Here is a 26,430-nt window from a genome sequence, read left to right as displayed (position 1 = left end):
ACTTTAAACACTAGTATATTTTCCTTATGCTTTTTTTTTTTTTTTTTTTTAACTGGGTGAAGACACAGTCTAAGGGCTATACAAAAAGAAGCTTTTATTCTCCTACCATTTCTTATTTTTAAAATGTTTTGGCATGAGGGTAGCACTGTTCATTACAACGATTAAGAAAAAGAAGACATTTATTAATATTTCTGCTAACAATCATCAAAACTTATCTGGAGCTCTACAAGATTCATCACAGATAGGGTTCCACTAATTTTACTCTTGTGCAGTTATCTCTGTTTGCAAATGGCCAGCGATGTGTCCTGGTAGTTCCCCAGCTATGTGAAAACTGACATTTTCCTGAAAATTTCATTTCTGAAAGTCTGATCAAGAGGATTAGGCAGCACCCAGACACCACACAGTACCATCTTTAATATAAATACCTACTGCACTATGTGAATGCCTTTGAAGGCACAAATGGTATTTAAAAAATTTATCATATTGATGTTACCTTCCATTAAGCTATTTCCCTAAAGTGCACTTTATTTACACATAATATCTACATTCTTACCTACACTGCTCCTTTCCAGTGCACACACATGAATCAGACAAGGAAAGCATACCACTCATTACACAAGCTGCTGGATATATGACACAGGGGATATAATCTCCCCTTAAGTCAGGCCCAGAATGACTCTTCTGAGAGCATTTTTGTGCAGCAAAAAAAAAATCACTGACACCATAGCAATATGAAACCGCATACAATATACGTGGTTTGTGTATTAAAAGCATTAATCAAATGCTTTTTAAGGAATTCTGCCTACTAACTGCAAGACTAGTTAATATGCCAGCATCATCACAATGACTCTGGGACTGCAAGAGTCCATGAACAGTGACAGCAAAGGAAATACTCCAGGAAAAAAGAGCATCCTTCTCTCAAACTCAGAAATACCACACACAGTTGACTAGTAGACTGTAACCAAAGTTACAACAGTAGGAAACAATGAAATGCTGCTTGAGAACATGGTTTCCATACAAAGAGAAAGAGAACTTTCTTGCTCAATTGTTACAAAAAAGTGAATGTATAAAAAAAATGAAGAGAAACAGTTAATCACTTATAGTTAATAAGTGATTTCCTCTGCTCCATGCTAGTACTAATGTAGCTGTTTTCCTCCTGTTCCTCTTTATCATTATTATTTATTTTTATTTTTTCTCTTTAACTATATAGCTATTTTCTGCTCTGAATTAAAGTGAACATCACTTTGTTCAGTGATTAATCTTACAGAAACAAATTATGGCATTCCAAAAATAAAATGCCATCACAATTAATTAGTCCTTGAGGTTAGATTTCTAGGTACCTTTACAGATTGGGTATATTACTTCACACTGTGGGCTAGTGCTTTTCATAATGCCATAAATATTTATCAAGCATTAGTATGGCCAATGGTACAACAGCAAGCTGACAGAGCATCATTACTTGAAAATATCCCTGGCAACCTTTGCTCTCAATTCAAGTTTGCTTTCAGGTGCAAACTAAGAATCATGAAAACCTGCCTGAACAAAGAGGAAACATTTGCATTGGGACTGAAACTAGCAGGCCAGCTACAAGAATCTGGCATGGGAATTCGACAGTTCCCCAGGATTGTCAATTCATACCTGTTTCAACAGTTATTAATGTCAAATGACAATGGCATGAAAGTAAAATTACCTCAGGCAGCTTGTCTGTAGTGGGAATGTCAAAAACACCATCAATCAAGTGTCCAAAAAGGATCTGTCACCACAAACATAACATGCAGAGGATGCTATCACATCAACTTATGCAGCTACCCTGTGACTGGCAGTCAGCAATGGCATATGTCTGGTTTAAAACTTCATACTGTTTCAAATCTAGTTTACTCCTACAATACTTTTATTTCACTCGGGAAAATTAAAGGGTCCTTTTCTTAAATGTGTGGAAAATCTGAAGTATTCTTATCAAGTATTCCTGTTACATCCAGTAAGAGAAACTATATCCAAAGAAACTATTGAAAGTCCTAGGGTTTGTTTTACTAGTTTTTATACTTTTTTTTTTTTTAATATTCAGTCTTACATTTGAAGTAGTGACAAATTTTACTGATTGAAAACTAGAAGTTCTGTTTGATAAGTCAAATAATTCTAGTAGTATAATTTTCACACACAAAATCAAGGTGGTAATGACATGTTTCGATGTGGAGGAGAAAAAACATGCAACACCATCACTACATGCTTCACTGCTTTAATATCTTTGACCACACAATTTTTACTCCAGCCATCTGAGCATCTTCTGCATTAACTCAGTAGGAAGATGATTAGTAGGAGACTAGGAAGTCTTGGGAATCTCTCTGACTAAATGATATTACTGAAGCAAAAATAATTGCTTTGAATGCTGAGATTTATTAAACACTTTTTCATTTTGGCTGGGCACAGTGAATTCAGTGTTGGTGCTGCATCCTTCCAATGTTGCAAAGAATCTCCTGCATGGTGCTATATGCTGCTTTTGAAATACTAGCAAAGCCACTAACAGAATTTTTTTTTTTTTTCTCCTTTGTCTGTGCTTCAATTTCTTTGATCCAAGAAAAAGAGTATTTTGCCCCAAACCTGAAAACCATTGATGTCAAGAAGTGATTCTTTGCTATTATTGGACTTGATAACCAGGATTTTAAGACACTAGAAGTGCAAAGAAACTGATTTACAGCAATTGTGATCATCTTCTTACTTACAAGATCATAACACAGTGTTCTACTTGACTTTCAATTGCATAAAATTTTACTCTCAGACAGAACTAAATATTAGCAGGAGAGGACTCTGTGTCTTCTATTTTATTCCTGGAAGACTTTAATGAGGTATTATTGAGGAAAAAAAAAAAAAAGAAAAAAAGAAAAGCACCTTAAAATCTGAATGGTCTATAGTTAGTATCTTAAGAATCATAGAATCATCTAGGTTGGAAAAGACCTTCAAGCGCATCATGACTAACTACCTATCTTATCTGCTAAGGCTCTTTACTAGCGCATGTCCCTGAGTACCTGAGTTGTGAACTGATTCATAAACATACACAGTACTGTAGGACAAAGGATAGACTTCATTTATCTCCTTTATGGAGAGAACAGATGGGTGGCTAAGATTCAAACACTAGAAAAGTGTCTACTTGCTTAGACCACCAGTAATAACCTCCTTGGGATCCCCATAACTTAAAATAAATTCAAAGACAGTTCTCCCTGGCTGATAATTTTATAGTAGAAAAAATAAGCTGGACAAGAGATTCTTAAAGGAGTTACAAAGGTAGTTATGAGAAAACCAAACACTGTCATTTAAAAAGGAGTTATCTAATGCTGCAATATGCTTTTCCATACTTTCTATACTAATGCTTTTAAATGAGGATGCTTAGAATGCTACTATTCCTACTGATTGGAATGTACTTCTAGTTCTGCTGTTTTAAACAAAATTGCCGAAATATATCTTTTTGACATTGTGATATACGAGAATAATGGGTGGCTTAGTAATAAACCAATGAATCTGCCATATATATGTATTTTTTTGTATATATATTTTTTTTCCTAGATGCCATTAGTACAACAAGAACAGCTAAGCGGCATAACTCTCTTCTTTCTAAGTCAGATAAGGGCAGGAAGGCAGGCATTTATTATTCTTCACATATTCATAATATCCACCCAAACGTATCTTCACATAGAATCCTTATAGCTTAAACACAGAGCTGGTGACTTAATTTTTAATTTCAGAAAGGAATAATCAACCATGATTGTAATGGGAAGGTAACTAACCTAACAAAACTGCACAAACATGGCTCTCTCAGATAGTCAGCTGTATAATCAATAGATGTCAAGATGTTATAATCACAATATAATCAAGAGAGTTAGGCAAAGTAGACAACAATAACAAAAAGAGAATAAGTGGAAGAGCTTACCCTTCGGCTAGGCTCACCACAAAACACCAAGAGAGGTGATCTCCAGAAGAGATCCTTCTCCTCTGGTAGCCAGCTCTTAAATAGGTCTAGGAGCACAGGTGAATAGGTCTTCCGGCAGCACAGGTGAATTGCCTTCACCTGTGCTCCTCTGGCTGACTCATGGCTCGCCTCAGGTGATCAATCAGAGGTTCAGGCCGTGACTCAGCAGTTCCCGTACATCAACTTAACAGAAACTGCTTGCATATTCATTTGAATGCTGCTGACTGTGTTGGGTTTGAGGCAGACGTCAAATAACTGTAGTATCATCAAAACTACATTCAAAGAAAATCTTTATTGAGGATGCAGATTTCTAAACACAATTTTAAACAGGCTAGATTTATGAATTTCTGATACAAATATTTTCTTTTTGTTCTATACGGTATTTTTAGCAGGTGAAAGGAAAATGTCACAGTTACTACTATACTCAGAGTACATTTTAATAAAATTGGAATTGTTCATGTTAAATCCTACTACTACTTAGTCATACTTTTTAAAATTCATATTGAACCTGTTTTTCTTCTGTTTCTGACATGACACTATATTGCTTCACACTTGGGGCAATGGAATCTTTGGTCAGCAGTCTTTATTACGTGAATTTTAAAACTTGAATTCGAACAAGTTCGAATAACCATTAATAAATTTGATATTTTATGTTTAAAAATTAAGTTAGGAGGAATTTTATTAAATTAAAGATTTTGCAGAATGCATCCACACTTTGCTTCCTCTTTTGTCTTCTGGAGGGAAAAAAGACAACCAGGATATTTTTTTCTGCCTGACTCTGATAATTTGAAACTGAAAAAAGACAAATTTAAGTAAAAATTACTTTTGATACACAGTCAGTGCTAATAAAAGTAAACCTTTTCCTGATGGTTCTAGACTGTAATTAACAATCTAGCACTTTTTTGAAATCCTTTAATTACTCCTTTTCCATGTTAGCTTGAAGACAACTCAGAAAATAAACATTTCAAAAGATATTTGTTTCTCACACCTTCTGAATTCTTAGCCAACTGCTTTGCTCTTAACTAATTCTGACATTATAGGGATGAAAAAATATGTCTATATTCAGGGAAGAAAAAGGAATGGAACAATCTCATAACCTCATATTTGACACAAATAGTCAAAATCTACTAACCTCATTTGACATGAAGCAATGGATTCTGTTTTTAAATGTATCATTATGAGTTCAGTAAAGATGACGACAACTAAAATGTAACTTAGAGAAGTATGACATGTTGTGTTTTAAAGAAATGAAAAACTACAGATATATTTTAAAAAATACAAAAAAGCCCCAAATCTAAAGCCAAAGGCCAAACACGGACACACGAGACACAGATCTGACTTCAGTACAAAGCAAGATCTTAAATTAACCACTTTCGAAGTCATGGTATTACACACATTATTTTAGAAAGAAATCCAAAGTTGTCCACCTCTATTATTTTACTTCTAAACTTAATGAATGTATCAGTTTTCATGTCATAATAGAACAGTAAAGGGATTCATAACAGTCTTTGTCAAGATACAAACAGATTCTTTTTTACTGCTGTTATCTGATTCACTCACAAAGGAAGCTAACATTAAAAATATGCGATGACCTCAAAATTAAAATAATTTAAACATAGTAATTCAGGAAGTAGTATTATTTTCATAATTTAGCAAGAACATAGATAAAAACTGACTATCAAGTAGTGTGCCAAAATCACACAAAGAAACACACAACTCTTCTTGTAGCTTCTTCCTAATCCCTTTCAGATTTTCCAGAGCTAGATTATCATAGAATGTAAAACTAAACATTTAGAAATCAAGATGTTATCCTTACATCATTGTCTTACATTACAGAAAAAAATGTAATCTTTGGTATGAACAAGCTATGAATCTGATGAAAACTCCAAACATCAGGAAATGATCAGGCTGTTGGAAGGGTTAAGTAGGATTTTCTTCAGTCGGTCTTAAGGCACTATAAACTATGTTTACAACTAAGTTATGTTTCTACAGAATGTGAAATACTTCTCAGTCAAAAGTATGATGGACAATCTGAAATATAAGACAAAAGAACTAGTACTCAGTAGACACTGAAGTCACTCAGACAAACATAATACAGAAAAGTTATGCATCTGAAGAATGCTGACTTGTATTTCATTTAGATGAGCAAGAGCAGCAAGGATAGAATTTATTAATGGAAAACCATTGATATATCCAGTAGCATATGCTGGGAGCCCTACTTTCTGAATTACACAAATGTCATGGATATTGTACTACACTTGGAAAGCATTCACACTGTTACTGAGCAAAACTATTTTGAAATGACATTGACTTTGAGTTTCTTGCATTAATTTTTCATCACTAGAAAGAATAAAAGAGCAAAATGTCACATGCTCTTCTTAATTCAATTCTCATTCTTTCAAGCAAGCTATAGCAAAGTTTAGGCACCTGTCTTTTCTAGATAGGTTTGCTTAATTATCTAGAGGTTTGTCCATTAGTACATACAAATGTTCTTTCATTTTACATTTATTCGCCATACTCATTTTATATGCCCAGAGAAAATTCTCTAATTTGATTACTTCAATTTCTAGGTTCAGTTAAAATTATCCATAACACAATCTAGGCAGAAATAGCAGTTGTATAATTGACTTCATGTTTTATTTATGGAATATAAACTTCAGCTACAGGAATGATTTTATTTTTTCCCTTGAAGTTGAAATGAAAATGCTGTGCTAGTGAAACATTTGGCCACTGAAAAACATGAAAGAAATGGACAAATTTATACTGTCATTGAAAAAGTACCATTCTGAAATGGAAATGACTTTCTTAAGTTTCATGCAGTACTCCAAAGAGTGCTTTGCAGGATATTTTACAAAGAACTTCCCATTTTTTCAAACAGAGATACCATGCATTTCTGAGGCATTGATCTTATGCGGAAGACAACTAAGTGGTCACATTGCTGGCAGCCTCAGTTCCTTTTCCCACTTCACAATTAAAAAATTGTTTCATTCTTCTGTTAGCCAACAAGCTTACTTTCTTCTAATTTATTCTGGAATATTTTTAATCATGTCCAGTTTAGAAAAAAAAAAAAGATGCTTTACCTTAGATCTGTTTTTATGGATTCATCAATTCAAATTTAGAACTATGCACAATTTTAAGGAAAGGCTTGATTTAAAAACAAACAAGGAATTTGAGGTTATCCATTCTACAACTTTAAGTGCATGCTAATTAGTCCTCAATGCTACCCCATGAAGTCCATAGTCATAGTCCAATACGTTACTTTATGCTGAAGAAATTCATTGCAAAATTTAGTCCAGAAGCAGATACAAGAAAGACTACGAAATGTCCTGCGTTTTCAAAATGAAATGCTTTCCAGAAACTAAATGGATCTAGATTTCCATCATCCAGAAGCAGACTAAGATTCCTCATAATTCTAATGAGTGTATAACTTTCACAGTAAAGCTCAAATCTTCACATGACATCAGAAGACTAATACATGTCATATGTATTTCACTGAATACGAACCTCAAACTCTTAACACATGCCAGCACACTATACAAACATGTTCTAGAAGAAAAGTATGAACATAATTTGGAAGTATTTAAGTTACTTTTCTGAAAAGAATTGTTGATTTTCTCTTCATCATAGCATAAAAAAGAATTTAAATGGGTGTTTAGTTGATTTTAATTAAGAAAAAAAACAAGTCTAAAACTTGCCTGAATGAACAGTGACCTGTCACACAAAACCACTGAACAGCAGTGCAAGTTTGATTCAACAGACATCTGCAAAACTTAAACATATTACAAGGTTGATTCTACTTTCTAAAACATGTACAAATGGATAAAAACAAAAATGATAAAGAATCAAAGCCAAAAAGTAAGATAATAAATTTCATGTCTTTTGAATATTTTCAAATCAGTGATAACTATTTCAGCAGGAATAAGAAAATTAATATATTTGCTACCACTGCTCACCTTATTTCACATTACTACACTAAGTTTCAAAACTTCTTGGAATTGAAGAACAGATTTAACTACTTGTCTAATGAAAATGCAACTTCAAAGACTTGTATAGTCAACCGCTTCCCTTGATTGGTATTAATTCCATTAATTAACTTCAGTTTTAACTTCAAAACAACTTGCAAGACAACTTTAGCTGCAGTTGGAATTGCTTAGAACAAAACTTGAAAAGCAGACACACTTTAGAAATTTGAAAATGAAAGCATTTCCAGAATTGAAAGATTTATTCCTCTGTTATGTAAACACTATAAATGTAATTGAACTGCAGCTAAAGATATGTTCAGAGAGACTGTATGCTAGTGAGATGCTTCAGCCTGCCCTACAAGGTCCTCAGTACAATGAAGCACATCTGAAACACTTCCACACTAATGCATGCAGCACAAGGAACAAGCAAGAACTGGAAGCCTTGGCTCAGTCCCAGAGCTTGATGTCAGTGTCATAAGTGAAACACGGTAAGAAGAGTGCTGTGACTGGTGTGCTGTGATGGATGATTACAGGCTCTTCAAAAGAGAAAGGCTGGACAGCCAAAGAGGGAAGGGGCACTGTCTACAATGGATGGACTGGATTGTATAGAGCTGTCAGTTGGCGGTGACACAGTTGAGAGCCTCTAGGCAAGGATTAAATAACAAGCAAATAAAGGGTATGTCATTGAGAGTGTCTGCTATAGACCACCCAGCCAGGATGATGATATCAATGAATTACTTTTTAAGGAACTATGAGAGACATCTAGATCAACTGCCCCTGCTCTTACAGGGAACTTCAACTTGCCAGATACTAACTGGGAACACCACTCAGCTGATTCAAACAGGTCCAGGAAATTCCTATTCATTCATCAGCTTGATGATAACTTCCTGGTACAGGCACTAAAGGAGTTGAAGAGGCAAGGTGCCTTCTTAGATCTGTTCTTTGTTGACAGAGAAGATCTCATAGGTGAAGTGGTGATTGGTGGCAGCTTTGGCCATAGTGATCATGAAGTAGTTGGATTTAAAATCTTTGGTGACAGGAAGAAAAGTGCTACCAAAACTTCAGCCCTGGATAGGAAGACTAATGAACTACCCTAGTTAAATTTCCAAAACAAGATTCCTATTACAATAATAGTAAGACTAGACTGCTCTCAGAAATTAATCTTGATAAGATTTATAATTGATGGATAACTGGATAACTATTGGGAAGGATTTGATGTTTTAAAAGACAAACACACACACACAAAAAGCATAAAATTTACAAAAGAATTGGCTACTTCTCCAGATATTAAGTATACAGGGTGTCAAAAAAACACAAAAAGAAATTGTTTTGCATTCTTTTCTTGGAGAATATAATGGCATTATTATTCACTAGAAAGCTTATTGTACTTTTCTAAAGTAAACACATTTTCTCCTTTTATTTGCAGGATGTAACAAATTATAGATGTGGTAGCCTTTCCAAATACACAGGAAAAATGTAAATTCTAAGTTGATGAATTTTAGAATTGATTCTTTGCAAAATTTGTTTGCTTCTGTTCTTAAATCATAGCTCAGTATATTTACCATTAAATACTGCCCAAGAGATTATATATGGTCAGAAGACACATAACATTTCATTTTCCCTTGTAACTGTATGTATACGTGTAGTAGTTTCACACATGATTCAGTCTGCAGAATTGTTTTAGTTCTCACTTCTAGCTAGCAGCAAGCATCAAACTTATAAGCTCTGTAGATCATTCTGACAGCAATTATGACTTTGTTCAACAGCCCACTAGGATTTTAATGCTGATTGTAACAGTACATTGGCAATAGAATTCAAGCAACATCTCAAAATGATCTGAAGACAAATGGACAATGAAAATGAAACAATACATTTTTTTTCTGTAATATGCACAAATTTGTTCATGTCTAGACTGCATATGATTTAGAATAACCCATGCATGGTTAAGTACATATTAGTTGCACACACAACTTTCTGTACTCATATACACACGCTATTCTTATTAGTTTGTCCTCATTCCACAAGAAAAGTGTTCTAAAAATGTTGAAATTGTAAGTCTGCTAACAGTACCATTTGCCTTACACATTGTAAGTAGCCAAATGTAATTCAAGCTGAGCAGTGACAGAAAATGAAAAATAGATCTGGTGTTTCATGTTTGGAGCAGTAAATTATCATGTTATTCATTGAACTCTCCCTAGGCTCAGCCAGTCATACATCATCCGTCAATACTCCAAATTCAATCTATAAATTAATGTCATGATTTTTGTGCTGTCACTAAATGTACACTATTCTCAGGGGAGGTCAGGAACCACAGAAGTCACATTATTTTACAGGGTGACATATATTCACATATCCCAAGAGATCTGACCTACATTTTGCATAAATGAGCAGAAGCCTTTTTATCTAAGATGATATGTGGTTTCCACTGCAGCACAGTCAAACTTGTGGAGCGCAGGTAGGGTATTACACCAATGATCCCAAAGGTAAAAGAAACAGAAATAAGCTCAGACACAATACAGACTGTCAGGCATGAATTAAGTATTCGTACCTTTCATTATAGTTAAAGAAAGGGAAAATAATGGAAAAAAGGAAAGGAAAAATAAAAAAGGAAGTCTACCACCTGTATACTTCTCTGTTATCTCGAGACAGAGCCAATGATATCCCAGTACCTTCCTTGAAACCACACTGTGACAGGATAAGGAATTTGAGTGACTGATAATCAAAGCAAGTAGCTGAGCTTCAAACCCAAGAGTCTTAATAATGATGGTACTGATAATTAATTAAAAAATATTTATATAAATACACAAAGCAAATGATATACTCTTAAGTAGGATTGTGTTACAGTTGCTTATTTGCCACAAGTTCCTTAATGCATCAATATTTCTTCACATAACTGCAGGTTCTGTGGGTCCTAGATACGCTTGCTGAAAACAGGTAGTAAAAGCTAACTCTAAAGCCTGAATAGTACCACAGAACACGGCTTGCCGCATTGCAAGTCTAGCATCATATCCTATGGTACAAGAAAGTGGACAGGATTCTATTCTAATTCCACTGCAAACCAGATGAGAAGAGCAGTAAATGTGCAGAGACGTGATGCCTTCCTATGATAAAGCAGCGCTATTTACAGACCAGAGCTGGCTTGCAGCAGGCTGGCTTGACAGCAGAGCAACAACTGGTTGTATCTAAATACAAGTATATAACAATAAAAGTTCTTTATCAACCCAGCTCTTCATCAGGCATTGAAAAGTACAGTTCTTTGCAGACGACACATCTTAATATGCTGCTAACGCTTCTGCAAGATTTTACAGGATAAGCCTCAAGGCACCAATTATTTGCTTCTAAGAGTGCTATTCCTAGAGCTGGCTTGGACTTTTCTCATTAAATGTAGATTCATCAAGATGTAAACACACCATCAGAAATCCACCCAATCATTCTGTCTTCCTGGCAGGGTACTAAGAATCCAGGATTTTGGTGTCAAGAGGTGTTGCACTATGTTGATGGGAGTCAGTAGTCTAAAAGCCTGGGGAAGTATAACTACACTGGAATAGTTACACGGTTCTCAAGTTCTGCCTATATTTCCAATAAAAAAACGCTTGTTTAAATCTTATTTTCACAAGAACATTTCTAACATTGTTGAATTGTAATTGAAGAACATGGGAAGGAGAAGATTTGAAAACAAAAATATACATTATTCTGTTTTGTTGTGTGAGGTGTTAGGTCTAAGTCTAAGAAAGAAAATAAACCTGTTTCTCATGGGTATACAATAAACTTCTTAAAAGGTAGGTGCAGTCAATTCTCTTCTGAAGCGTGTAGCACAGCAGAGGCCCTTGGAACACATTATTGAATAAAAGGCATAACTCAGTATGGGATGGATAAATCAAGGCAGAGAAGACAGGCTTTTATCCTACTTTCAACTATATGCCAGTATGCCATTATTTTTTCAGTCTTAGAACTCCTTATATATTTTTGTCTAAATTCTAAACAGACAAGACAATCTACAAGTTACATTACACTACATATACACAGTGTATGTGTAGTGTATATGTATATATACACACACAAATACACATGAGCTGCTCTGAAAGTAATGCCTCCTATTCTACTGGACGCATTGACGTAGTCTCACAATGTCAGAGGCAGATGTTGGTTGAACCTTCTCATCAATATTTCATTACATTTTGTTGCTGCGTGACAGGTGACATAGAATTCTATGATTCTAGGCGGCAGTAGAGGGGCAGTCGAACAGAATGGTGCCTGACATGAAATTCCTTCACGTGGAAACAGCTGAAACCACTGACATTAATTGATGTTTGCTGAATGCTTATGGAGACCAAATAATGGATGTGAGCACAGTGAAGTGATCAGTAGTGCATTTCAGCAGTGGTGACATGAAAAACAAACCACATTCTGGATGGTCATGCACAGCTGTCACACCACAAAATGAAGAGCTCTTGGAAATGCATAGCTGCTGGTGGTGTCAATGTGAAAAAACAGTGTTTTGTAGCTGAGAATTCACTCTGTTATTGTGATCTTTGTATCTGTGGTAGTTTCCAAGGAAACAAATAAGAGACATTACTTTCAGGGTGACCTGTGTTATATATATATATATAAAAACTTATAGCTTCTTATTTCTTAGGGCAAATTACTTTCAACCTTATATTCTATCATAACTGTAAATGAAAAGTGATTGTTTACTTCACTTTTTTTTATTTCAGTCTAGGACTTACTCTATATAGTTCTGTGCTGCCTAATAATGAAACCACCAATTAGCTAAATGACGGTTAGACTGTCATCTCAAATGCAGGGGCTATTAAGAATTCAGTTCTATGATCATATAATAAAATCAAGGAAATATGTCAAGGAACCTGACTAGCATGAAGAAAAAGCAACCCTAAAGAATATAATATCTCAAAGTATTTTTAAAAGTTGAAAGTCTTCTATCTTACAGAAAGATGGTAAGAAATAACTTTTCTTTACGCAGAATGACAAATACTTAGTATGACTTTTTCCATGAACACCAGAGAGGTTGTTAACATGCATGTTTAAAATGTACTTTAAATATGAAGACATTGAATTTGCTTGTAATCCTTTTTCCAGCCCCATGTGTCATTTCACAACTTGAGTCTCACATGTAAGAGGGCATTAAAAAACAGTGCTGGAAAGGATTTACTTTCTCTGTCATACAAAATAGTCTGCAATTTGAATGAATGGGTATGTTACTTTGTTTTGTTTTGAGGAGGAAGACATTCTGGACTTGTTTCAGATTCTTGTTTCAGATAATAATTAATCTATTCTTATGTAGTTTGGAAAGTCAACTGTGCAATTTCTCTGTTGAATACCTAGATATGGCTACAGGATATAAGCATCTACATAAATCACTAGATCAGATCATATATGTGGATTGAATAAGAAGAAATTTTTCTCTATTTTGATTTTTTTTTTTGATGAATTCACATTTCTTACAGATAATAGCAATTGCAAATACACGCTACAGCTTTATGCTTGAATAAGGAGGCAGATTCTATATGTATATATATTTATATATATACACACACATTAAATAAATAATACCTATAGAAGTTCTCCGCCTTAGATTTCTAGGCTTTATCACATGAATCTGTCACTCAGCTAATTAAGCCTCACTTCCATGCCTTCTGCAAAATACTAATAAGATCTCAACGTATGATACATTTTTATGTATAAAACTCACTGAGATTTCCAGATAGTCTCCAGAAGTAATTTTATTGTTTTGCTCAACAGATCAATAGTAAAAGCAAGACTTACTTATATTGTGAGATATATAGCATCGAAGGTATATTGAAAATAGATAGTGCCTTATTGCTTTACTTTCCAGTAAAAAGTATTTACACGTTGAGATGCAAATTTGGACGTTACCAATCAAGATTAAAACTATTCAGTCATTGAAATTAATTTATGCCATGAATATTATAAAGGATAAAACAGTATCTCCATATCTTTCCTTCATAGGACTGGCAATTATTTATGATACAGTACATTTATGAAATCCCCTAAGAATCTGAAAATGAGATTAGGAAGAAATCCTGTTATATGGCAGTAGTAATACTGCCATATTCGAATATTAAGGTAAACAGCCAAAGGTCAAAAAGAACTTTATTTTTCTTGTTGTCCAAATGTTAGACCATGTTTTTAGACAGCATTTTTATGGGCTTGTGCCACTACACTTGTACGGACTTTATTCTGTTATAAAACATGGAGTCTGTAGTTACTGCAAGGTTCTTTGAATGTTTAACAGCTTAGGAGAAAAAAATTATGAAGTTTGTATTAAATTAGATTCTTCCATATCTCTGTATGTCTGACTTCACCATCACTAACCTACCTTCTATCTTTGCACAATGGGAAAACTAAACACATGCCAAACTTCTAGGGCAGAGGCTTGAGATATTGACATATATGCACTAGTCTCTCTAAAATCAACATTCAGCTGAACGTGTACTGTCTACAAGATGAAGCTGAAATCTGCTTTCCTTCTCCTGTCTGCAGTTGCTCATCTTCTGCAGAAAGGAAGATTTTTTTGTACTCTTTCACTCTTGAGTTCTACACACTCTAGCATGCATGAATTGCTATTATCTTAGCTATCTTGCTTAACTTTTCTTCCTATGGGAACAGTTTAAATTTAAACCCTTCTGAGCTGAACTGTGATAAGGAGAGCACTTACAGTGTCTACGCTTCAATATATTTGCCTAGAAAGAAAGAATTAACACAGAACTACTCCTCTTACCTAGGTCCAGAGTGTTCAACGTTAGTAAAGAGTGGCAGATATTCAGTAAGTGAACAGCAAGTGTAACCAATGCATATCATATCTGTGTATTAAATCTTTACTGAAAAAAGGAAAAAATTTCAGCTTCCTTCAAAACCTGATTTGCCATAATGTAGTCCCACCTGAAGCTTAACTTTTCTAATCTCTGCAGTTAGAGATAGTACAACTTTCCTTCTCATCTTGTCACAATCTCCATGTGTGCTCCTGCAATACCTTGTTCTCTCCATGTCCCACATTTGCCTAACAGACAGGGAACGCAGCATTGAGTACAGCTTAAGAGAAAACTATGTGAGAGAAGTGGGATGAAGATCATTTTGTGCATCCCATGCTTTCAAATTTAACTGCTGGTAATTCTTCAGAAGCATTTGAGCTTCTTTTCTCTCTCTCTTTTTTTTTTTGTTGTTGCTGTTGTTTAATACTTATTAGCTCAAGAACTATGTGTGCACCTTAATGAATAATCTCAAAGTGGCTGAAAAGGATGGAATTTAATGGTGTAGTACCTGTCCTATCAAATAATGTTTCCTGGAGATAGGGTAATTTTTTTTTTTAATCGTCTTCCATTTATTAATTATACATACCACTAGCGTGTGCCAAAAATAATGCAGTAATGTACTTCATTAAGTTACCCCAGAAAAATGAGGAACAAGAGTGATTATGAGAAATGAATGAAAATCCAAATATTTCTAGTTTATAAATATTTATACAAAATTATAATTTTTAAAGTCAGAATAAAGAAATATATTTTTAGGCAAACATAAAATAATTAATAAATAAAAATCATTATTAATTACATGGCAACACTGGTCAAGGAAAAAAGAGAATATATATCCTCAATTTTGATTTTCAAATGTGACATTTAAAAGCACTGCTCAGATATACTAAGACTCTATTTAGGAAACTATTTTACAACTTCATGATGAGTTTCAAATACACAAACCTAACAGTGCAAATCTGGTTGTTTTTAAAGCTTATGTACTTATTTGTATTGATAGTAACACCAGCAGGAATGATCGCTAGTTGTTCATCTTAAAGCCACATTGTATCACTGTGATTTCAATCCCAAACCTTCAGGCTTCTTAGCTGTCAAAGGATACAGTGTATGATTGCATCTAACGTTCCAAACTATTCAAGCACAGGGTATAGAACAGAGTTGCCTTTGCTTTCACTTGTGAGAACAAGAAGCACTGCACATAATTAGTGGTAATTTGGCAATAGTCTCTAAGGTTTTTCAGTTAAAAAATGAACAGAATTTGTGTCCTTTCTTAAAAAAACAAAAGTAGAAGATGTATTTTTTTTAAGAAGTTTCAAAGAAACAGAAGAAAATGGTGAAAATAAGATTAAAAGAAAAAAATATATACAAAACTAAAAGACACTACTGAACACATTCACACTCAACACAGTGCATCATTCAACAAAACGTAAAACCATTTTTTTACAGTTAAAACAATACCTATCACATACTCTATACTCAGGAAAATATAATACAAAATAAAGAACTGCTTATTTTATGAATGTATAAAAGAGCTTTATCAAGGTAACAATTATTATAATAAGACATTTAAGAAATTAAAATGGTAACTTCTACTGAAGGAAGGGCATGAATATTATTAGCAGTTAGGTTAGGTCAATATACTGTGTTGATAGACAAGGTATATCTTTATGCTATGTTGAATTGTTGTGGAAGTTTCAAATGAGCAACACTGACATTTTTCAGTACCACAGTTCTATTTTCCCCCAGACTTGTATAGTGGAAATTTTAAGAGAATGTTGAAATATAGCCTTCTAAAAATAATGAAGTTGTTGGCTGTAATCACTCTTCAGACTGCAGTTCATGTATTCCTGAGAACTTCTTCAGTTCACCTACTTTGTAGAATATGGCACTGTACTGAGGAGAAACCAGGCTGTATCTAGGGGGCTGTCTACATTTGTTCCTCATTTTGAGTTCTAAGATTGTTCTGTGGCTATGGTTTTGCCACTTTCTGTTGCTTGTGTCACATCTCACTCTCTACTCAAAAAAATCACTGAAATCACATTTAGCCCTAATTCATCTTTTGTCTCTGAATGCACATCATTGGGAAAACAAAAAATAATAAAAAAAAAGAGCAAACAACCAGTCAACCAAAACTGCACATAAGTATTTTTCTTCTATCAGTAAGTTTAAAAGTTCGTCAATTTTCCTCCGCAGTTGAGAATTTGAAACAAATTTTACACAAGCCTATGCTTCACTAAGCTTAAATGAATGTCCCTTAATATTTTGCTGATGTCACTGAAGGAAAAGTCATGCTCCCATGTGGTTCATAACTGACACGGTACAAACCATTCAATTTCTGTATTAGCAACTACCACAGTGGTAGCACAAGCTTCCAGCTTTAATCAGCATTCATGTCCTCCAATTTCATTTTCCTGTTGGTCATGCACAGCCAGAACGGCACATTGCATCATATCTACAACTTCAGAGAGGCATTTGGGCATTTCAGAATGCCTGTCTGACTGAAGATACTTGGGTGACTGCTGTATTACGGACATCAGCTTTGTAGGGAAAAGAGCTTCTCAATAACTACAGTTGTCTGAGCACAGCTATATCTATACAAAAGACTAACAGCATTCTTACAGGAAAACAACAACAACAAAAAATCACAACATTTTTTTGAAAAAAAAAAGAAGTATTAGGAAAAGACAGCACTTCAGACACAGTAGCTAGAATAGTTCTACTTTGACATTATGCAGTCAGAAACTCAGCACTGGGTAAAATTAGCAGGAGGCATGGCAGGTACAAAAGGATGAAGGCAGTTTTTTACCTGGCAGCAATGTACCAGGGTATACTGCAAGTACTCCTAGCCACATGTCCAATTTATTAAAGCATGGGATAAATTATGCAAGAGGGATGAATGAAAAAAAACAACAACACATTAAACATTTTAAGAAGGTCCTTAAGTGCTAAGAGGTCATAACGCCTTCAGTCTATATTGCTGTGGATATTCAGCTGTCTATTTTTACAAGGGCTGCTCCGAAAGTAATGCCTCCTATTTTGTTATGTCGGCTGCTGATGCCAGAGGCAGATGTTAGTAGTATGGCAGTAAAGGCTGAAGCTTCCCACCAGTATTCCATTACAGTTTGTTGCCATGCAATTGATGGTAGCAGGGGGGCAGTTTGACAAAACAGTGTCTGACATAGAAGTGTGCATGAAGCAGAAGTGTGCCAATGAATTTTTCCATGCAGAAAAAATGGCATCTACTGACATTCATCAATGCTTGCTGAACATTCATGGAGACCAAGCTGTGGATGTGAAGACAGCGAGGTGGTGGGCGGTGCGTTTCAGCTGGTGTCACTGGTGACAGTGACAAAGGGTCCCCTCCACTGATGCAGATATTTAGGAGCATGGCTTTCGTTCACCACTGGTGAAAATGAATAGCTAATGGTGGTGACTATGTTGAAAAATAGTGTTTATAGCTGAGAATTTGCTCTATTGAATAATATTAATTTGTTCTTGTGATAAGGTCACTTTTTTTCAATCACTATTTTTTCCCTGATGTATTTAAAAGACAACAGTAATATATTTTCAGCTTTAATTATGCTGGAGTAAATAGGCTAGATTTCTCAAAACTGCTTCAGTTCTATTCACAGTATTCTATCCTCCCACTTTTAAGCTACTTATATGTTTGGCAACACTGAATTTTATCTCATCAAAATGTCAGCAACCTGAGAGTATAGCATTTTCATCTTTCTAAAGCAACTCAGAATTTTATGATTTTGATAACAAGGTTGTTAAGGCTCCCCTAATGACAATAACTTTCACATGACTTTCAAGAAGGCTTAAAATGAAATATCAGCATGTTCTTCACTAAGGTGGCAGCAGTTTCCCATAGTCTGAAGAAGGATTCCCACTGCTTAGAGTTGAATGAGTGACAGACTACATTTCACATTCTTTAATGAGCCATGACTTCTCATTATTTTACTTCCACTGAAACAAATTTAATTGAGATGATTTAAAAACATTTCTTGCTAATCTTCACAGTCATAACTCTCTGCCAGTCAAAAAGAAATAAAGCAACAATAAGCAGGTTCCTTCTCTTCCTGAAGAGAAATGAGTCTCAAAGTCTTGCTACCCTGTGCTTTCAATTGGAACTGTAACATCTGATATTACTTAGCTCTTCAAAACTTTCAGCAGATCTTCAGAATCAAATAAATCCTGTTGTAGAGCTGGGAGTATTGGTGGTAGTGATGGGAAGAGTTAGTTGATAACAAAAGCATATTGAATATTTCTGTTTTTCTATAGAATATCTTCATTATCAAATGAAGATATAAAATTAGGTGCTCTTTGGAATGCTATTTTGATGAAATTCTAATGGAAATATGAGGGCTATAGCACATCCAGAGCTCAGGCTTGCCAGCAGCTGCCTTAAAGGCAACAAGAATGCTGAAGTCCCAGAAGCCGAAGGAACTTAGTAAAAACACATAGGCTCCCATGGTGCACACCCAGTGGGCTGATATCACAACTCGCAGGCTTTCTGTTTTTCAAAGTTTTCTCTATCTTTAGAGACCTATTTTAGATCAGAATATCATTTTACTGGGCTCAGTATCATGATTAAGAAAGCTACACATCGGACAAACATGCTGATTTTCATCCTACACACTTTGTAGGATTCTAGACTATATCAGAAAAGATATCAAATCATACTATCAAAACCAAAATAATATGTGTTATTTTATAACAGCCCCAGGTACAAATCTGATAAAAAAAATCTATCTCATATTGTTCAGTCCCTACATCAACCTGACTTAGCTTTAAGCACCACTTCTTCCTCCTTTCCAAGAAATTACTGACACTACGCTCAGTAGACCTTCTGCAATGGGATCAGCACTGCTGTCCTTCCATTTGCCTCTGGAACCTCTTCTGTATATCTAGAGACTCTAAAGTGGAAAAACATGAAACTTTGAGCTCAAGAAGGTCAAACACCTATGATTTTTGAATAAAATTTTTAACTGAACCAAAACCATTTGAGCATGTCATCTCCACTAAAGCTATGGGAGAAAAAAAAAAAGAGGCATTAGTGGAGATAAGGATTTTGGTGTTAACTGAAGAAATGGCCTGATCTGACTAAACAAACCCTATTGTGTATATACACCATGAGAATGTTAAAAGTTTAGGCATTGTTCCATAGCAACCACTGCCATTAAAACATTTCTTTAGATATCTGAGAAGAAAACATTTTTTAAAATACCAAGCAACTCTCTAACTATTCCCCAAACTTCACATAGTTTCATAAAGTAAAGCAAAGTTCTTAATACGCTTCAGCAGCATTAAAAACAATAATAGTTCGCTGCGGGAAAACATAGATTTGGAATTCTACAGAGTCAGATTTTAATGAAACGATGCAATGTATCTATCTCATGCAATGAAGGCGAAGAAGTTTGGACTGTTGAGACAGACTGAAGGCACAGAGAACGACAAACTGGTTTAAACTCCATCATATCATACAATTGTAGAATTGGAAGGTTGGAAAAGACCTACATAGATTATCTTGTCTACCTACTCCACCACAGGCATGGACATCTCTTATTACATCAGGCTGCCCGGAGACTCATCCAACCTTATCTTAAACACTTTCACAGTTAAGCTTTGTAAATCGTCAGAAAATGCAAAATAGCCAATGCTTTTATAGCTCCATCTGTATTCTCAGATAAGGTAGTTGTAGGCAGCAATATGATCCTCAATCTGTTTCTTTTCCCAGGCTGAACAGGCTCAGCTCTCTTAGACTCTCTTCATTGATAATGTGCTCTAGACCTTAGGCAGCCCTCCACTCTCTTTTTTCCAGCACCTCAAAACTCTTACTGTATGGGGAGCCAAAACTGGACAAAGTTGTCTCACAGATGTTGTCTTAAAGAATAGAGGAGAAAAAACACCTGGACCTGGTGTCAACTCATTAAAAACACAGTCCAGAACACATTCAGCTTGCTGTCTTTTCAGATACTTGGCTCCCAGTCTGCAGAGTTGCCTGAGATTATTCCATCCCACAGGCAAGACTATTCATTTGCTCTTGAACTCCACAAGATTTCTGCAGCTCATTTCTCTGGCTGGTCAAGGTCCCCATAACAGCAGCCCTGACCTCCCAGTTTGAACCGCCCCCATTTGTGTCATCTGAAAACTTACTGAGAGTGCCCCTCATCCCATCATGCAAACTGTCAATCACAGAATTGCAGGGATTGGAAGGAACCTCAAGAGATCATTGAGATCTAGTTTGCACAGGCAGGCATCCAGACATAGAATCATAGAATTTTAAATTGGCATGGGCTGGGAGGGACCTCAAGGATCATCAAGCTTCAAGCCCCCTGCCACATTCAGGGCTACCAAATTCCACATCTACTACTAGATCAGGCTGTCCAGAGCCCCATCCAAGGAGAATACACAACCTTTCTGGGTGACCTGTTCCAGTGCTCTCTCACCCTCACTATAAAGAAAGAGGACATTAAATAGTATGGGTGCCAGCACTGATCTCTGAGGGACCCACTTTATAATAGGCACCAGACTGGCTCCGCACAGCTTTTCACAACTCTATGCCTGTTTTCATCTGTTTTGTCTTTTTTCTATCCTCTTTACCACTACATGTTCCATTGTTTTTTGGTGGAGCTACAGATGGAGTTTATTGGAGGCTGTCAGAGGTTGCTAAAATCAAAGTGCATAACAGCCACTTCATCAGTAACAATTTATTCTTTAAACTAATCTTTCAAGTGAAATATACCATAAGACTGTTACATACAAATGCATTTCCAAACAAGAAAACACTGCACTTTAATAGCGCAGTGCTCAGTGTCACATAAAAGTCATAGAAATGACCTGTCATTATATACCACAATTCAATCATTCATTATATTATATAGCAGTTTAAACTGCAGACTGTTTGACATCCGGCTTTACAATATCCCAGGGTTTTAGCTGTTAATTACCTGCTCTCTGCAGTGGCATTATACTTATTAGGTAGTAAGTGCCTATAGTAAAACCTGTGGAAAAATGAGTGTGTTTCACATGGTGACTTAAGTCAACAATATTGCATAGGTATTATTTACTCATATTTACAAGTTTGACTGCAAATCTCCAGCCTTTATACCATCTTGCTCCAGGCACAGATGAATAATGGAGGAAAGAGCTCTAAAGTACCTCAAATATCTCTCAAAGTATATTACAAAAGAAAAAAAAAAAAAAACTTAAAAAGACACCTTAACATCTAAACCCCAAAGTTCTTGTTTACACCAAATTCCTTTAAACTTCAGATTTTTCTCTGTTGTTTTAATTCATCTGAGTAAGACTTTGATGTACAGCTTGATTACTTCAAGCTAGAGATGCAGTACCAGTTGCTTACCTGACTCACACGCAAATGTCTTTGACGTCTCATCATGAAAGATAATTGCCACTGCATGCTTCTTTGTCTCTCGAGGCAATCTAGTTATGTTTTTGATATTGTGCAGCTCAGTTACCTAAAAATGAAGAAAAATAACTTGTATAAATAATACAAGTAAAAATACTACCCATAAGCGCTCAATTTTTTGCTACCATCTATTTTTTTTCTCTCAAAGGCTGGCTATATTTGTAGGTTTGTCACTGACAAAAATACATAAATTAGTTAAAATCTGAAGTTACAAATAATTCCATAAAATCTAATTTAAAAAAAGATGAATAGTCTACTTCTTCTCTAATGAAGTTCTGCTTGTAATAACTGCATTTTCAAAGATACTGGAACTCTTGCTATTCGTCTGTAACTTTCTTAATTTCTATATTCATACAACTTTGTCATGTTTAAGAATCTACATTAAATATATATCTAATGTAGAAACAGCAGTGTCTTATTAGTTAAGGGAAGGAAATCAATGGCTGTGCCAATCAGTAACACTATACTTATGTGGTGAAGTCTTTGTCTGTCTTTAAAGTGTAATCATAATCCTCATAACTCACAATTTCATTTTTCAAATAATAGAAAAGCTTATCAATAAAAAAAAAAATCTTGCAGCAAATTTACTGAATAAACAATCAATTTCCAGCTTGCTTTGATGAAAGTACATGACTACAATCAACAAAAATAAAGGAATATTATTTCATTACAGAGTTGGTAACACAGTCTATATTATGATGCTTAACACTTGTTATAAAATGTTCTTGGTTACTTCTACTTCTCAGCAAATCTTGTCTGTTTATCCATTAATTAAGTTTTTCATCCAGGCAGGACATATGCCTCAGGCAGAATTAATTTCTTTAAAATGTCATCACTATAAGTTTGGTCACCTATGGATAGGGAAAAAATAGAATGAAAGTAGGTACTTTATTACTTTCCATTCTTATGGTCTGTGCACAGCTCTGACATTCCTGCTAAGATGCTAAGGAAAAAAGTTTTTATGAGATATAATCTTCATACACTGCTTTAAGGAAAAAAAAAAAAAAAAAAAAGAACATGTTAGAGTAAAGAATTCTAAGAGTTGAGAGCAAACAGAGCAACCAAGAAGGAATGGAAAGAAACCGAGACAAAGCATGAAGTGGACAGTACAGATGCTGATGACAAACTTGAGACCCTGACTTCAGCAAAACTCACTCTATTTAGCCTCTGCTGCACAAGTTGGGTCTAAAATGGCTCCAGATATGGTCTAATAAGTATAGCACATATACAGATAAACACTGCCTGTACTGGCAGTAGTGCTCCTGTTCATACAGCCCAGTGAACTGCTAATTACCTTTGCTATTTGAAGCTAAGCTCACTGGCCCACCTCTCTTCCTGCAGGGCTGCTTGCAGTTTGTCTGTCCCCATCCTGTCATTAGAGGGCTCTCCATTCCACAGACAGCACTTGGTCCAGTCACAAGGTCCCTGTTGGCCTATTCCTGCAGCCCACTCAGGTCTCTGACTTTGGGCATATCAACACAACTTGATATCATCTGCACAAGTGTTGAATGAGTGCATCCTCTGTTACCTCCTCCAGTTTCTTGATGACAGTGTTACCCAAGAGATGTCCCAGAATATACTTTGAAGACAGTAGCAGTCTTACACTTATTATTGACTTCCTGGTGGAGAACAAACCATTAACTATGACATTCTGAGTCTAACAACTTGACCAGCTTTTTGCAATATAGACATACATCCAGCCACCCAGTCAGATTATAATGCCTGAACTTGGATACAAGAACAAAGAGGGGGACAATGTCAAAAATTTTGCTAAATTTGAGGTATTCAATGGCAGACATTGCTCTCTCTTCACTCCCACATCTGGTGATTTCATCACAGATGACTAATCAGATTGGTCAGGTATCATGTACTCTTGGTAAATTCATGCCATATCCCAATACCATCTTTTCCTTTACATACTCAGAAATTTGTTTTAAAACAACAGTCTCCATGGTTCTTCCCATATTCTAAGATGAGATTTTTCAGACCCTTAGTTTGCACAGGGTGATCTTTGGACTTCATATATACATACATATATATATATATATATATATATATATATATATATATAAAATGCAAACAAACAAATAAATAAATAAATTTAAGGACTAAAGCACTTGCATTAGAAATGGGTTCTTAATCCAGTACAATTTTAATTTCAGCCATGCATTTTCTAGGCTTTGCAAAAATCTATTTGTTTTTCTATTTTTTGCTTAGGGGACAAGAAAGGATCTGACCAATGCAAATATCACTGTTTCATTAAGAGAAAGTGCATGACTGCACAATATTGTAGAAAATTCTTAAATCTTATTATGCTAAAAATGGGAAATGTTATTTTCTGGAATTGCAGGAAAGGAAGCGTAAATGTTATTAATAGTGACAACAGGACATAATAAGTCTTCTTTCAATCTCTCTTAAACAGTAGAAACCTATTATTTTCTTTATAATTTAAGCGTTAAAAGATTTTGAACGCCCTCTTCTTAGATGCATTCAAAGCCAGGCTGGATAGGACTTCAAGAAACCTGGTCCAGAGGGGCATGTCCCTGCCTATAGCAGGGGCGTTGGAACTGGATGATCTTAGAGGTCCCTTCCAACCCACATCATTCTATGATTCTACTACAGAAAGATCCTGCAGTGTTGGTAAGTTTAATAACAGATTCAAAAAACTTACATTACTGGTACCCAATTCCATCCTCTAAAAGCCTCCTTCATACATTTATATACGTTGCTTAGATCCCCCTCTCTGTCTTCTCCATGCTGAACAATCCCAGGTCTCTCAGTCTTTCCTCATATGAGCAATGCTCTTGTTCCTTCATCATCTTTCTTACCCTTCATTGAACTCTATCCAGAAGCACCATGTTTCTCACATGCTGGAAGACCCAAAATTGGACATAGCCTTCCAGGTGTAACCTCACCAGTTCTGAGTTGAGGGGGAGGATCACCTCTTTTGACTTGCTGGTGATACTTTGCCTAATGTATCCCAGTATACTGTTAGCCTTCTTTGTGGCAAGGGCACATCATTAGTTGATGTATATCAAGCTGTATATAAGTATTTGCTCTAGTTATAACTATTGGATCAGTCAACAGATTGACCAGAAAAAGAAAAAAAAAAAAAAAAGTTAATAATATCAACTCATACTGATGAGATAACAAAAAGGGAGGTCATGCTAAGTTATATGGCCCCTAGTATTTCTATTGAACATGTAACTTTTAAGATCAAGTGGAGGTATGAATCTTTGTTCCTATATTCATCTTTTGAAATTATATGCTTCCCCTCACAATCAGAGCAAAAAAGACAGAGATGAGCAATAATGCTATGAATATCTTTCCTCCCACCTTCTAGAGAGAACTGAAGCCGAACAAATTCTAAATTCAGGGTTTAATATTAAAGAAGCATGAGTCATTTTTCTAACTACTGAATGTTTATAATTAAAAAATAAATATCTTAAATATCTTAAAAAATAAATATCTTGAACATTTGTATTCTTTTGTATGAATGAAAAACAAACTTTGTTTTGGCAACCAGACTGCTTTATCTTAGTGATTTTTTAAAGTTCTAATTTCTATATGTATTTTAAACACTTCTTAAAGGGAAACTGCATCATTTTATATTTGTATCCAAATATCATTGTAAAGAAACAAAATAGCTTTAGCTTCTTTTGAAATAAATTGTCTCTTCAAAATCTTCAAGAAGTTTCAGAAGACTAATCAAACTGAAAATTTATCAAAAAGAAAAAATACTACACTTCTTTTATGAGAATGAATTATGTAAATTGACATTTACTAAGCAAGACATGTTATGCCAAAATTTGCTCACAGTGTACTGTTTTACTACTGTAAAACCTTGTTCAAAAAATTCTGTCTAATACAGTAAAACACTGCTTCTTTACAATAAAAGTTAGTATTCTGTAATTATATAGACCAATGGTAACCTTGTACCAGCAAAATGAAAAACAAATAAAGAAATAATTTAATATGCTTATAACTCCTACTCAGACTTTCCACAAAATAAAATGAAATATTCAAATGATGGTATTAAAGTTTGCCTACTTAAAAAAAAAAAAAAAAAAAAAAAAAAAAGATTAAAGAAAACAACAAATGAAAAACATTGAAAATTTCTATTTCCTATCCCATTGTATCTCCCCTACTCATAATTATGGGTAGGGTTATATCCCTCTAGAAAAAGGTTAGAATGAAAGAAAACAACAAATACAATCTCTAATATTATTTGTTCAGTGAGTAATCTTGCACATGGTTTTCTTGTCTACTTTTACCTGTTGTGAT

At 34.9% G+C, this 26,430-nt stretch overlaps 1 protein-coding gene across 1 annotated transcript in view; it reads right to left on the bottom strand.

The window, feature by feature from the left end:
- DOK6 (docking protein 6) overlaps positions 1–26,430 on the bottom strand; it is a gene marked incomplete at both ends in the record, with an annotated part of 234,919 nt that overhangs the window by 99,162 nt on the left and 109,327 nt on the right. Inside the window, one exon of the mRNA XM_079533609.1 lies at positions 22,081–22,195. Coding sequence (XP_079389735.1) covers positions 22,081–22,195 — 115 coding nt within the window. The remainder of the gene's footprint in view (positions 1–22,080; positions 22,196–26,430) is intronic.

Source organism: Tetrao urogallus (assembly GCF_951394365.1).
Source record: "Tetrao urogallus genome assembly, chromosome: 3".
In the NCBI taxonomy this organism is placed as follows: Eukaryota; Metazoa; Chordata; class Aves; order Galliformes; family Phasianidae; genus Tetrao; species Tetrao urogallus.
Note: the sequence above shows the minus strand (reverse complement) of the source record. Positions and strands in the feature narration are given on the sequence as shown.